The following is a 14,519-nucleotide window of genomic DNA, read 5'->3' on the forward strand; positions in this document are numbered from 1 at the left end:
ACATGGTTATATTTGATTAATTTGGGAGCTAATTATAACTCATTTTGTTAATAAAACTTCAGCTTTTTATAAGTTTTCATGCTTTTATATTTAAAATGTGTATGAAAAATGTATTACAAGGTATTTTTTTTTGTACATATGATACAGTGGCAGTATGCATGATCATTTGAAGTCTTTGTAACAGCACTTCACGTGATGAAGGGAATATGTTGTTCAGTCGCGCCCGAATAATAAAATTTGAATTTATATCATTGAATCACGTTTTTATAACAAATTAATTTACAATTGTTGCATTAATTGATTCTAAAAGACAAAGCTCGCGTATAAATTCAATTATGCAACACTGCAATTTGTTTGCGTTTTCCATGGGGTAGAAGTATAAAATATAACTTTACAACTCGGTCGATTTTTTGCTTTGTTACACGAGCAAAAAATTGAGGTACAACCGTACAAGCTTGAGATGCCACTGCTACGTAGTGACGAAAATTAAGATATGCAAAGATTGCCTAAGAAGAAAAAGTAAATATGCATCTTTTCCATAAATCTTTTAAAAAGTTATACATTACTCACTGTATCCAATAATATCGTATGTTTTCTCATATCATGGTATTATAAAATATACTACTAACATAGCAGTCAATGTTTTGGTTTGGAAATCAGCTGATGGCGAATCAGAGATTGTTTCGCCATATTTAACGCAATTCTGAGCAAATTTTCTTGCCTCTAGTTGGCATAAATGATTATCTAGATACAGCGGACCCCACGTATTCGCATTCTCCGGATTTGCAAACTCACACATTCATGGATTTCTCTCTGGAACGTTTCCCCACATTATTATAAGAAAATTCGCCTATTTGCGGTATTTTTCTATGAGAAATATCCACAAATGCCTACTTTTTTATCAGTTTCATCATAAAATGCACTTTTCGTGATAAAACTATTAAAAAAACCAGGTATAAAAATTTTTAGTGGGTTTTTCTTGAGTTTTAACTAACAAAATAGGAGGTTTTAAGCATTTTCATAGGGGTTCCAACTATTCGCGGGTTCTAACTATTCACGTGGGGGTGTGTGTGTGTGTGTCTGGTACGCATCCCCCACGAATACGGGGGGGACCACTGTACATACTTGAATTATATGAGACAAGGGAATTTTTTCTTATATGTGTTTTTAGGTGGAAATAAGACTTGAATATGTCTTGTTGTGATTGTGAACTAATTGTCTTTAAGTATTTGGGGGGAGGGGGGTCTGATTTGCGAGGTTAGGAAGGCTGAGATGGTTCAGAGTGCCAACCAAACAAATACCATTTATACTCACATATATCATGCGACTTTTGAAACCTAATTTTGGAGCTAATGTTTAGGGGGTTGCATCACACAAGATATAAAATTAGATTTCATTCAAATCTTCACATCCAGAAAGAACAAACTAAGACAGGCAGCACTCATAGCCAACTAAGACAGGCGCTCATAGCCAAGTTTGTTAGACCTATCAGGAGTGAAGGCACGAATGATCTGGCGGACCCCGAAACCTCAAATGGTTCACCAAACCTTCCTTTTGCAGAGAAAATCTTCATGGAGAATGAGATAGAGGAGTTTGAAGGTATTTTGGCAGAGGATGGGTAGAGGAAATTGCACCCAAAAAGGTTTTTTGAAGATTTTTACAGCAGGAAATGACTGTATCATACAGTACACTTGCACCCAATGGTGACAGTGTTTGCGTGTAGAAGTTTTCACCATACTGGGTGTACTAATTTTAAACCTTTTCAAGTTATTAAAACTTTAAAACCTCTTTAATGTTTTGTCTATCCATAAGAACAATTTCATATTTAAAAAAATACAGTATAGTACATAGAAAGTTGAAAATGGGTAGTAAAAAAAGTCTGACTGGTTAAGTTTCCGTTTGCCTTGGCCCTAATGAAATTATTCCCATAAGGTATGTGTATCAAAATCTGTGATTTCCCAGTTCTGCGGCCATGGATTGACCAAAGTCTCACATATATGGGGACCGTACTATGTATATGTATAAATTATATATATATATATATATATATATATATATATATATATATATATATATATATATATATATATATATTATATATATATCATTCATATATATATATACTATATATATATATATATATATATATATATATATATATATATATATATATATATATATACACATACATATATATATATACATACATATATATATATATATATATATATATATATATATATCAATTCAAGCTACAAATGTCCTTTAATATCTAAATTCACTTTACCTCCCAAATGATATATTTTCATATATGTACCGAAGGGGAATTTTTAAGTTGATAACAATTTCGTCCCCCCATGGGATCGAACCACCGTCCAGGTGGACGGGGACGAAATCAGGACAGTCAGTGACGCTATCCAATCAGCTGATTGGATAGCGTCACTGACTGTCCTGATTTCGTCCCCGTCCACCTGGACGGTGGTTCGATCCCATGGGGGGACGAAATTGTTATCAACTTAAAAATTCCCCTTCGGTACATATATGAAAATATATCATTTGGGAGGTAAAGTGAATTTAGATATTAAAGGACATTTGTAGCTTGAATTGATATATAAATGGATCACGGTTCGATGATAATTATTCATATATATATATATATATATATATATATATATATATATATATATATATATATATATATATATATATATATATACTATATATATATATATACATATATATATATATATATATATATATATATATATATATATATATATATATATATATATATATATATATATATATATATACACACACACACAAACAGGCAGTACACAGTTATCAGAAAGGGTTCCATTTTCAGCGGGTTGCTGAGAAGTGAAAACCGTCATTAACCGATTCTCGGCAATTTATGGCACTTATGGTGCCGAATTTTGGTTAATGGTACCCCTATTAGGTATGCTATGGCGCCATAACTCTATAATCGGTACCTTATGGCGCCGATAACTGAAACTTGGCCCATTATGGCGTTGATAACCGAAATCTGGCCAGTTATGGTACCATAAATTGCCGATTTTAAGGCACTAGACAAACACCATAAAACCAGATCGCCATCAACAGAGTCTGTCAATAACTGGGGGAATGCCTGTATATATTTGTGTGTGTGTGTGTGTTTAATATGTTTTCCTTTCAATCACGAAATGGTAAACATGATTATGCAAAGAGAGTTACAGCCACGAAGGAGAGTGAAACAATGAGATATACATACATACATACATACATACTACATACATATATTTATTATATATATAATATATATATTTATTATATATATATATTATGTAATATTAAATGGTATATATTATATATATATCTATATCATATATATATATATTATATATATATATAGATATAGGATATATATATATATATAGTATTATATAGTAGTTCTATATATTCGGTCCCCAGTTATTGGCGGTTTCGGTTAATGGCAATCGGGTTTTATAGCACTACTCTAGCGCCATAAAATAGGCGATTTATGGTGCCATAACAGGCCGAATTTTCGTTATAGGAGCCATGAGGTGCCAATAATAGAGTTATGGAGCCATAACATATCTAATATGTTTGATTTTAATTGAAAAATGTAATGATTATACAAATTTACAGCCATGAAGAAGAGAGAAGCAATGAGATGCTAAGTATATTCATCATTGAAAAAGAAACCCACAAAATCACTTTGTAACTTGTTTACTTATTTGCATTTAGTTTTACTACACATATTACCAAGACATGGTACTTAGCATTTCATTGTTTCACTCCTTTGTGGCTGTTTTATAATAATATATATATAATAAACTATTATTTTATATATATATATATATCATATATTATAATATATAGATATTATAATACCATGGATATAATATATATAATATATATTATTATATATATAATAATATATATATATGTATTCTGTATACGCAAACACCATAGGCAAATAACCAGCAGAAGTTACCAATCAACTTCAGTGGCATAGCCACTGTTTGTCCTCAAAGGAGTTACTCTCATGGTCGCCCCCAGTGATCCATAACAGACCGCACACCCCAACCAATCTCAAAGAATTCTCTTCAATATAGCATGTTGGCACAATGTTAGAATATAAAGGATTCAAGACAAAAGGCCTCATCTCTTTGTCTACAACTGCCTAAGATTTTACTTTATCCTTTACACACCAATGTGGCACCAGCATGTATGTTGGCATTTTCCCTGATATTTTTTGGTCTCTGCCAAGTGAACAACCTCTGCAGCTTCGTTCCCTGATTATTTGCCCCAAACTCTTATTTCAGTCACTATAGAAGAACTAAACTCAGAAACAAGATAAGTGCAAATTTTAAGACACAGAGAAAAGTTTTAGATCTTTAAAATATTTAACTGGTAAGTTTATATTTGTTAAAGATGGGAGCCTGTGGATCTCCCACAAGGTGAGAAGTTAGGAATGGTTCACTAGGCTACTGTACAGTGCTGTGCTTTTTTGTTTTTGTTTCCTGTTTAATAGAGGGATATTTAACAAGGTAATAATATTACACATTGTGGTTATGGAAAATCATTATTTAATGACTTTTTAACATCAGCAGATAATTTCAGGCTACCCAAGCACAGGAATCAAGGTAGTCTCATTTCTCATTTACAAAAGGTAGCCATGATAAACTTCAAGTCTTGGCATTTAGTAAAAGCTGGCTTTTTATTTATAAACGAAATGGATTTTTATTAAGTGTGAACAAAAATTCATTTTATAGAGCCACTTGTAACAGATATTACTCTGACGTTAGTGCCGTTATATCCAGAAAATTCTCATGACGCTTGCTTTTTCCTACAGGAATATTAATTTACATTTTTGTAATAGTCTACTTTGGCAGGTGAATTAAAATCTTAAATATATCTAGTTAATATAAAATTTGGTACAATAATTCCAATAACTTACACTTTAATTATGTACCATCTAATGTAGCCTGCAGCCTATAATAACTGAGTTGAATAACATTTTCGAGAAAATACTTTTACAGTAAAGTAATGGTAGTAATTATGAATTGTTATCTTAATAGTAGTACCGAGAAAATACTTTTACAGTAAAGTAATGGTAGTAATTATGAATTGTTATCTTAATAGTAGTACTGTCTTATGGATATGACCCAATGATTATGATACCTAATATTATACTATAGTTACATACTTGTGACCATGTCAGCCTGTTTTATGTTGTGTGTGGTGCCTATACAGTTGTTAACACTAGGTAGTTTCTAATGCACTTGTTCCTGGCTGCTATTATGCAGGACTCACAGATTACGTGTGCTGCAGCATATTGCTTGTTCTGCTTTTTGCCCATGGGTATGGCTCATACACTTGCTATGAAAAAAGCCCTTGTAGGTATAAAGGAAAATTTGGTTGATCAGACAAGCGTGAAATATGTAACATGCTCCTGGCAGAAAGCTTAAATGGTGAAAGAGGTCTCTATAAGCAATCTCTATGAGTCATAGGTTTCAGTGGAGGTATGGAAGGAGGAGACTACATCTTTCCGGCAGAACTCTGGCAGTGTTTCCTTCCCTCTCTGAGCAGAATCCATGTTTGGGCAAATACTCAAAAGCATTGGTTTCTAAAACCTCTGTCACTGACTCCTCTGATGGAGATGAACTCCTTCCTTGGGAGGGATACTATCACTAATGTCAGATAGGAAGCAGACATAGCCACTGAAACTGCTTTTGTGCATCCGTAAGGTCCAAGGACATGGTCTTCTGCTTTACACTAGAGGTATACTTCAGAAGCAAATCTTCCCTTTCCCACGCAGCAGTCAGATCCTGAAGGGGATTCTGATAGGGTCCCCCCAACCCCGTGTAAAGTGTCTTGTGTCTTCTAGGGGGTACAGACAGTCTCTGCTTACTGGTGGCATTGTTTAATGGCAATCCACTTTTACAGTGTTTGTCAAGCAATGCTTTTAACTGGATTTTCAGTGCTGATCTCTGGTTAATGGCGTCGTTAAGCAGGCTATTTCTGCTATTATTGTTAATTTTCAGTTAGCTGTGCTTGGCCAGGAACAGAACCCTTGCTGTTAACCTGGGACTGCCTGTAGTATAGGGATTTATCCAGGACTTTTATCCTGCCAGGCAGTAGCAATACAACTGCTTTGGTACAATCAGTTCATGCAGGCACCCCTGATAGGGAAATTCTGCTTGTAGTACTTTCAGAATTCCACGACAAAATTATAAGCAGTGTCAAAGATATCCTTGTTACTGAGCATCAGTATATCAGAGATGCTATCCATGATCCCTAAGAGGAAATTAGGTCAGTCTTGGATACTAAATTAGATGTAATGTGTAAAACTTTCTCAGCTTTTAAATGAGAGAATAGAGAGGCTGCACAGTCTGTCAAGGCAGAGACTGGGTTCTCACCAAACACTTAGGTCATGGGAACAGGATAATAAAAATTCCAACCACCAAAAAGAATTTGAATATGGTGTATACATCATTGCTGAAATCAGAAGAGGTATTAAGAGACAGCTTACCAACTCAAAGAGCTGATTGGTATCAAGAATATGGTTAGTTCAAACTATAAAACTTTGAATCAAAATGTAGTACAGGTACCAATATCCACCTCTGATGATATTGATAAGCCTTGGCCTGACTTTCTCAATGTGTATCCCTGTACCAGATGGAAAATACCTTATTAATGAAAAAAAAAGCTATGATTGAAGTTGAAGACAGAATTTTGAGACAGAGCAGCTTTTCTTAATACTGAACGGAGTTTGGCTGCTCCTTCAGTACAGAAACAATTTTCCAGTTTAATGGAAAATAGAACACAACAATATTAGAGAACCAATACCATCTCTGGCTAGACCCAGCTTTCTGTCACTTTACATTTGAAGGTCTTGTGAAAATAGATTTCAGAATTTTGTGGTAACTGGGAAGCAAGAGTTAATGGCAAAATTAAAGCCATTTGTCTCTGCCCTGCCAATATCTATAATTCTACAAAGGAATGGGCAACAAAGGTCCTTCTCTTGAGAGAAAAAACTCCCTTTGGACGTGCTACCCAGCAATCAATTTTTTTTATTTGTTCTTATACCATGTGCATATGCATGTCTTCCTCTGATGACTTTTTTTTTTAATTGGCCATCCTTATATTTAGCCAGGACTGAGGGTTAAAAGAAAGCCATAAAGAAAGCTGAGCTTATTTGACACCAAGAATGTCCCTTCTACATCTCCAAGAAGGATTCCTCTGAATGAAAGGTGAATTCTTGGTCTGTCAGGTTTGAACAAACACATTGTTTGGTAGTTTCCAGAACTGCAGCATATCTACAGATATGAAAGATGCATACTGGCATGTCCCAGTTGCTGTTCCCTTCCACCCCTTTCTAAGGTTTGGATAGGGAAGGATATGTACAGATTCAAAGTCATGCCTTTCCCAAGAATTTTTTAAAAATTAGCAATAGTTGTCCATGAACTCAGCAATAGCTGTCCATAAACTCAGTAATAGCTGTCCATGAACTCAGCAATAGATGTCCATGAACTAGCCAATAGCTGTCCATGAACTCAGGAAAGAAGGAATTCAACTGGTAGCCTACCTAGATGATAGGCTAATCTGGGGAGGCACAGAGAAGTGTGCTTACAAAACCTGATAGTGTTAGTCAACAGACTCCAGTCTAAAGGTTTTCTAATAAATGGGAACAAATTCTGCCTTACGACCAGCATATTTTTGCTGTGGCTGAGACTTCCTTGGGACACTCTTCTTGCCCAGCTGTTTCTTCCCACCAGTACTCAAACCAGAATAAGGAAGGACCTGAAAAGGTTCCTTGCACAGCCCAGTCTTTCCATAAGATGGCTGGAGCAAATGCTGGGTCTGTTACAGTTTACATCTGTGGTTGCTCTAATCCTCAGATTGCAACTGAAGGATATAAACAAGGTCTAGCTCTCAAATACAAGAAAAAAGCTTCATGGGCGCCTTCACCCGAGGAGCCAGAGAGTTGGGAAGATAATCCATCTGTGGACCTGGAATCGGTCTCTGGGCAAACACATTGGCCTGACTCCACTGCCCTTATGAGTAATAATACACACGATGCCTCCTTGACTAGTAGGGGAAGCCATTGGGAGGGTTATCTGGTGGCAGAAAGTTAAGTGTCATAGTATCAATTTCCTAGAGCTGATGGCTGTCTTTCTGTCCATCAGAAAATTGAAACCTCCAAAAAGGACCACTACATTGTTGGTTCTAGACAATATGGCTGCGATGTCTTGCATCATGGGGTTGGGGGATCATGCTCAGCCCCCTCAATCCATAATGCTATATATCCTATAAATGGCTCAAGCAAGGAAGTGGTACTTGTCTGCAATTCTTCTCAAGCAGTCTCTCAATGTAATAATGGCTAACATACCTCTACATTTGGAAATGGACCTGTTTGTCACATGTGAGAGCCATCAAGTCCAAGTGTTGTCTCGCCAAACCTGGACAATCATGCAATAGCAAGCATAATGCATTCCTACATGACTGGAACAAATGGAAGACGATTTACCTTTCCTCCATTGTCTCAGATTTTAAAGGTTTTGAGAAAATTAACTTCCTGGAACCACTTACTTAGTAGCCCCAAATCGGCTGAACAGTCATTGGTTCTTTTTGCTTCAATAAAGGAAGAATAGATTTATTGCTATCTGCTGTTCTAAGCCAGACACTAGGAGGGAAAGTCATCTACATATCCTCTATTCTGAGCCGAGACCTTCATGTACCTAGTGTAAAAACTATGGACTTCATCTATCTGATGGTATCTGCCCATATGGAAGTGTGGTTAGATCTCCATGTTGAGAACCCAGTTGAAATCTCTATTGAAACAATTATACATTTCCTTATATATCTTTTTTGGGACAAGTGCCCTGTTATTACAACAATCATAGCATAGAAGGCAGCACTGTTAGAACCCTTGCTTTATAAGTTTAGAATTGATTAGAAGGCAGCACTGTTAGAACCCTTGCTTTATAAGTTTAGAATTGATTCTAATAACAATTTTTATCTTCCTTCTTCAGTCTTTTGCACTGCAAAGATCGGCTTCTGCAAGGATTCCCATTACCTGGCTCCTGATTAAGGTTCTCAGACTCCTGTCATCCCCTCTATTCATGGACCCAATACAACAACAACTCATATGCTCCACAAGGCATCTTCTTGACTGCTTTGGCATCAGGAACTTGGATTAACAAGATGGGCTATTTTAGACAGGGAAAACGTTACATCACTCATATTCTCTCCGGCATTTATCATTGTCTTCTGGGCCATCATTTCTGGCCAAGAATGAGAACCCTTTAAAGAGAAAATCTCCTATTCTAAAAGGGGAACTCATTATTTTGGATAAAACATTATGACCAGTTCAAGCACTCATGGTTTACCTAGATGTCACAGAAAATATTGCAGATGGTCTCCATTTTCTACAACCTGGCACAAACAAACCAATCTCTCTACATAAGCGGAGAATTATTTTAGCGTCATTGATGAAAAAGGCATACCCTCACTGCTTTACTAAGTCCCATGATGTCTACAAGTTAAGTATGTCATTGGCTTTCTTCAGAAACGTTTTTTTTGAAAAAGTCTCCAAGTGTACAGGGTGGTCATCAGAGGCAATATTCCTGAAACACTACTGCCATGAGCTTGAGCAAATTTGACTACACTGTGTATCAGTAGGTGGTATAGTAAGTTCTGGCCCCTTAGGTGCTTCAACAGAAATTCAGGGGACTTCTTGATGTGGTGGTCATACTGAGATATTACCAGGAAAGGTGCAATAATCCCGTAGCCAAACCAAGCATATTTTGGTAAGTCACCTTTGATCTACAAGTCTTAATACATATACATATATAGGTTCATGTGTAGTTTCTTGTTCTCTGTTGCCAAACCCTAATAAGTATCTAGAATAAAGAATATGGTTAATAACTTGTGACTACGTCTTGGATTGAAATTTTATCATGGTTGTTTGGATTAATTTGTTAGGAGCCAAGCCATTTTGTCACTTGTAATTTTTTTTTGTATAGTCCTTTGAGGAAGAACAGCAGCTTCACTATCAAAAAACAGGTTTTGACTTAGGAAAACCTACTTTTGGTAACTGCTGTGAGTCCTCAAACTCATCTACTTTCCATGATAAAAAGGCATGGGATTGAGATGCACAGACCTGGTGCAAGTTATGAGGAAAATGACCGACATATGTGCTGTTGCTACATCGGTATGTGAAGGATGAAGGAAGAACCTAGGCAGTCATTGTATACAAAGAGAGAGTGTGCTTGTCTCAAGTTCTTTACATTCTATCATTGCGCCAATATGCACTATTCTGGGCGAGCCCAACTAGAGAGAATTCTTTGAGATTGGTTCGTCTGTCTTTTGTAGCCCTGGAGGACCATATTCTCAATATATAAGAAAGCAGTCTTATGCTTACACAAGACCATTTTAAATGATACAAAATTCAATACATGGTTCTTGTCAATGAAAAATATTTCTTCTGGACTACTAAAATTTTTCTTCCTATATTATAAACTCATTTCTTCACATTAGATATCCTTGTTTTGACAACTCTTCTAACATCTCAAATCCAACTATGGTTCTTTATATTTTCTTAACATGTAATTTTGGCCGCACACATCTGTATGTGAGAATATGTTCACTCTCATAAAAAGTCCAGAAAAAGAGTGACAATAGCACCTAACTACTTGGGTGTAGTTTACAATAGTATCCTTTGCTTAGCATACTAAATATAGTACAGTACTAAGTTTTTTGCAGTGTCCATTAAGGCCCAACTGAATTCAATCACGTATAAATACTTTTTGTATGAGACTTCTGAGAGTCTATAAAAGACTCAGTGGTCTTGTTAAACTGCCCAGTTATACCAATGACTGAGCAACCCACAACAAATAAATTGCTGGATTCTACAAAAAGGCAAAATTGTTAAATCAATATGGCTATCATTCATCTTTCAAAAGAGTTATGTTACTGAGTACAGAATAGAATATTGTGATAATGAACATACAATTAACCATAAGAATTTAGAAAGTATAGCAGAAACTGCTACCAAATTGTAATTAAACTTAAAATGAAAGATTAGCTAACATAGCATAAGTAGGTGGCCAAAGCAAAATTTCCCTTTTAAAATGTTTCTTGCATACATAACATATTCCATTGGAAGTTCAAACTTCAAACAGTGATTAAAATACATTTAGGTTTCATTTATTTTATACAGACTGTGTTTCTTTTTAATGAAGAGTGTAAGTGTTGTTGTTAGAAATATTGTAAAATATGTCGAGTTCTTGTCTTGGTACTATTGTTCCTCAAACAGTAAACTTACTAAACAAAGTTTAGTCTTATTAGTCATTAGGTAAAAAAATGTGTTGATCAATAAAAAATGAGCAGAATAATGAAGATAACTTCTAGTAGCATTGCTCTCAGCAAAGTAAGGAAAAACAGAAAAAATAATTTTTGACCCCCAGCATTCAGTCTCTTGATACTGGTCTAGCTGAGACATGCCAACTGCAAACAAGACATGCTTTAACTCTAAGAAACTTTCAAAATGTTTTCCAACCCTTGACATAAGCTGTAGTTTGGCTAAAAATACTTTATCAACCAATAAAATAACTAAACTGACTGTGCAAGTTCCACACACAGTTTTTCAGGAAAAATAATACAGTAACAAGATAATTCAGGAAAATCTTCTTGATGCTCAGTAAATATTAAGTAATTTGGTTAAACTAAATAATAATAATAATAATAATAATAATAATAATAATAATAATAATAATAATAATAATAATAATAATAATAATAATAATAATAATAATAATAATAATAATAATAATAATATTCTCAAAGCATAAACATATGGCAACTGCAACTTTATAACAGTCTGTGACAAATATGTTAAGATATTAAATTTCAAAATTTCATTCTCTTTGAAAATGTCATTTTCAAGGTGAATACTGATTACAGACATGAAACTCTTACCAATGCCATTCACAACAAGGATTTCTTATAACTTCCAGAGGCACATATTACCCAAGTCCAGCATTCTGTCAAGGGTTGAAAAAATGCTACAGTAAAACAGATACTTCACCTACAAGTCTGTTACTTAAACTGCGCCTTCCCTAAACATTACTATAAACTTCTTGAGGTCATTTGAACAAAAAATGATGCATTAAGTTGAACATTAAACTAAAAAAAAAAAGAACCAAAAACCCGATAATTAAGTTGTCAATATAGCAATTACATGTTCATGATAAAAACAGAAATTGCATCACTTCTTATCCACAGGAAATGTCACGGCACATGTCAAAAGGTTTGCCAATTCTGGCTATGGCTGTTGGAACAATGCCAGACCCCTTGTCATGCACAATGTCATCAGGGATGGGCAGATACAGACAGGCAGATGATGAGACATCTAATAAGAAATAACTAACCATCTATACAAAGCCAACTGTAAAGCTTGTTGCTATGATATATAAATCTGATGCTTAAATTATGAACTTTTATTTTAGTATTTTCTTTAAAAAAGCATAAAATATGTTATATTTCCACCCACAGGATTGAAATCAGTGGTTTATAAAATTTTGCAACAAACTTTAGGATGGCTTTTTTATTTTTGCTATAAAACAATGGAGACAAGGATGCATGACGTGAGCGTGCCAACCTGTCGCGCCACATGCCCGAGGTGTTGGTCCCAGCCGATAGACAGGACGCAAGGCTGTTCAGGCTCACTCTGCAACCCCAGGGACAAGGCAAATAGGCTTAGAATTAACAAAGTTGAATAGCAAACTGGCACTCAGACCTCACAGTTAAGATTCCTTTACAGGAACTATACTGCTATCTAAGAACTGGTGCAAGAGTGGGCATTCAAACATTGTTAACTTAGAATAATATTCTTCTTCCGTTGTGGTGCACACACAAGGCGAACTTAGACATTTGCAAACTAAGCCAAAACAATAAAAAACATTTCACAAGTACTTAAAAAAAAGATGGGTTATAATAACAACACAAAAGCAAATACAAAAAGAATTGCTTTATATCTTATTAATGAGGCAGAGCCTAACAGAAAACACAGTCTACAGATTAAATGCGAATACTTGTATTGTAAAAAAAATTATGTTTATAAATGACTTACTTTAAAAAATAACTCTTACAACCACCTGATGGAAAAACACCAATAAAAATATTCAAACAATCAGGCAGCAATCACATTCAAGGGAAAGTAAATTAGCTATTCAAACAAAAAACCAGGTACAGTACTAAAAAAAAAAAAAAAGTCATTACTTATGTTCAACCATTGTGATGTGTGAAGATAGAGAGAATAAGTGTAGATGAAGCCCACCACAATACCTAGCCAAAACTGAGCCAGCTGGGGACACTTTCAGTTACTGTGTGTCTCTGAATCTATTTTTAGCAGCTGGCAGACACATTTTCATACATGATCTCAGAGTCTGGCTCCACAAGTGGCCCTTTTTCTTTACCATATTCTGATTAATAAAAGAGTACCCCTTATTTATTTTGCATCTTTAAATAAGAAATGGAAAAGAACAAAAGTTTGAAGCATTTGCATATTATGCTAATTTGTAAGGGCTCTACAAATTAAAGCTACCCTAAGCAAAGAATATTTACCATAAGTAGAATGTTTACAGCATGAATAATGTTAGTTATTTAGTTTCTTAAAAAGGAGGAACATTTATATTTTAAGCTAAAAAGTTCCCTACACATAGCACTATTTTGGACAAACAGATCTTCCCTGCAACAGCATTATTCCCACAATATGGAAGCATGTGGCCAATACTCATTTTAATTTAATTTGTCCTGATTACCTTCGAAAGTAAGGCCAACCATTCTCCGGTGTTTGAGAGTCGGTGAGAAATGAGTATACAGATGAACGATTGCCACTTCCGAGGCTTTGATAACTCTTGTAGCTGGTACAATCAAAGACAAAACTTCTGTATATTTGATGTGGATGGGGCCTACACCTTCATTTTACTAACATAAATAATTAAGTATTTATTACTCCTCAAACCAAATCATGTACATATTTCTTAAGGAAAAAGCTAGATATTAATAGAAAAACTGTCTATCTTTAGAATAAATGTGAGCAACCAGACAAAACAGTTATAGCATAGGTGCATTCAATTCCTACAAACACAAAACCAACCATTGCCATCAGTGCAGTGCCAATACTTTATAATGAACCAAAAATTGAAAAATAAATATATCTTGCTGATCACAAAAGTATTACAGCATAAATTAATCCCTGAGAACATGACATGCACTTATAGGCACAAGAAGGGAAATTTTGTGAATAAAGACTATATATCTTTTAAATACTAATATATTCAATCTTATTAAATGCAAAAGAAAACCACAAAACCTACCATCTGCAAGCACTAAATTCTCAACAAAACATTTATGTAGTAACTACTAGTAAGGGAAAATATTCATCCAACTCAAATTTGGTTAATGGATGAAAAACTGTAAAAACA

At 34.8% G+C, this 14,519-nt stretch overlaps 1 protein-coding gene across 42 annotated transcripts in view; it reads right to left on the minus strand.

Moving 5' to 3' along the window:
- LOC135200192 (ankyrin-2-like) overlaps positions 1-14,519 on the minus strand; it is a 702,328-nt gene that overhangs the window by 210,262 nt on the left and 477,547 nt on the right. For 33 of the 42 annotated variants that reach the window (XM_064228610.1, XM_064228609.1, XM_064228607.1 and 30 more), the window contains one exon: positions 12,692-12,760. The exons of 6 other annotated variants lie outside the window; for them this stretch is intronic. In XM_064228610.1, the coding sequence (XP_064084680.1) occupies positions 12,692-12,760 (69 nt within the window). Of the gene's footprint in view, positions 1-12,691; positions 12,761-13,311; positions 13,395-13,853; positions 13,956-14,519 lie in introns of those variants that run through there. 3 more of the 42 variants (XM_064228599.1, XM_064228600.1, XM_064228620.1) reach the window with 3 other exon arrangements.

This window comes from Macrobrachium nipponense, chromosome 26 (genome assembly GCF_015104395.2).
Source record: "Macrobrachium nipponense isolate FS-2020 chromosome 26, ASM1510439v2, whole genome shotgun sequence".
Classification (NCBI taxonomy): Eukaryota; Metazoa; Arthropoda; class Malacostraca; order Decapoda; family Palaemonidae; genus Macrobrachium; species Macrobrachium nipponense.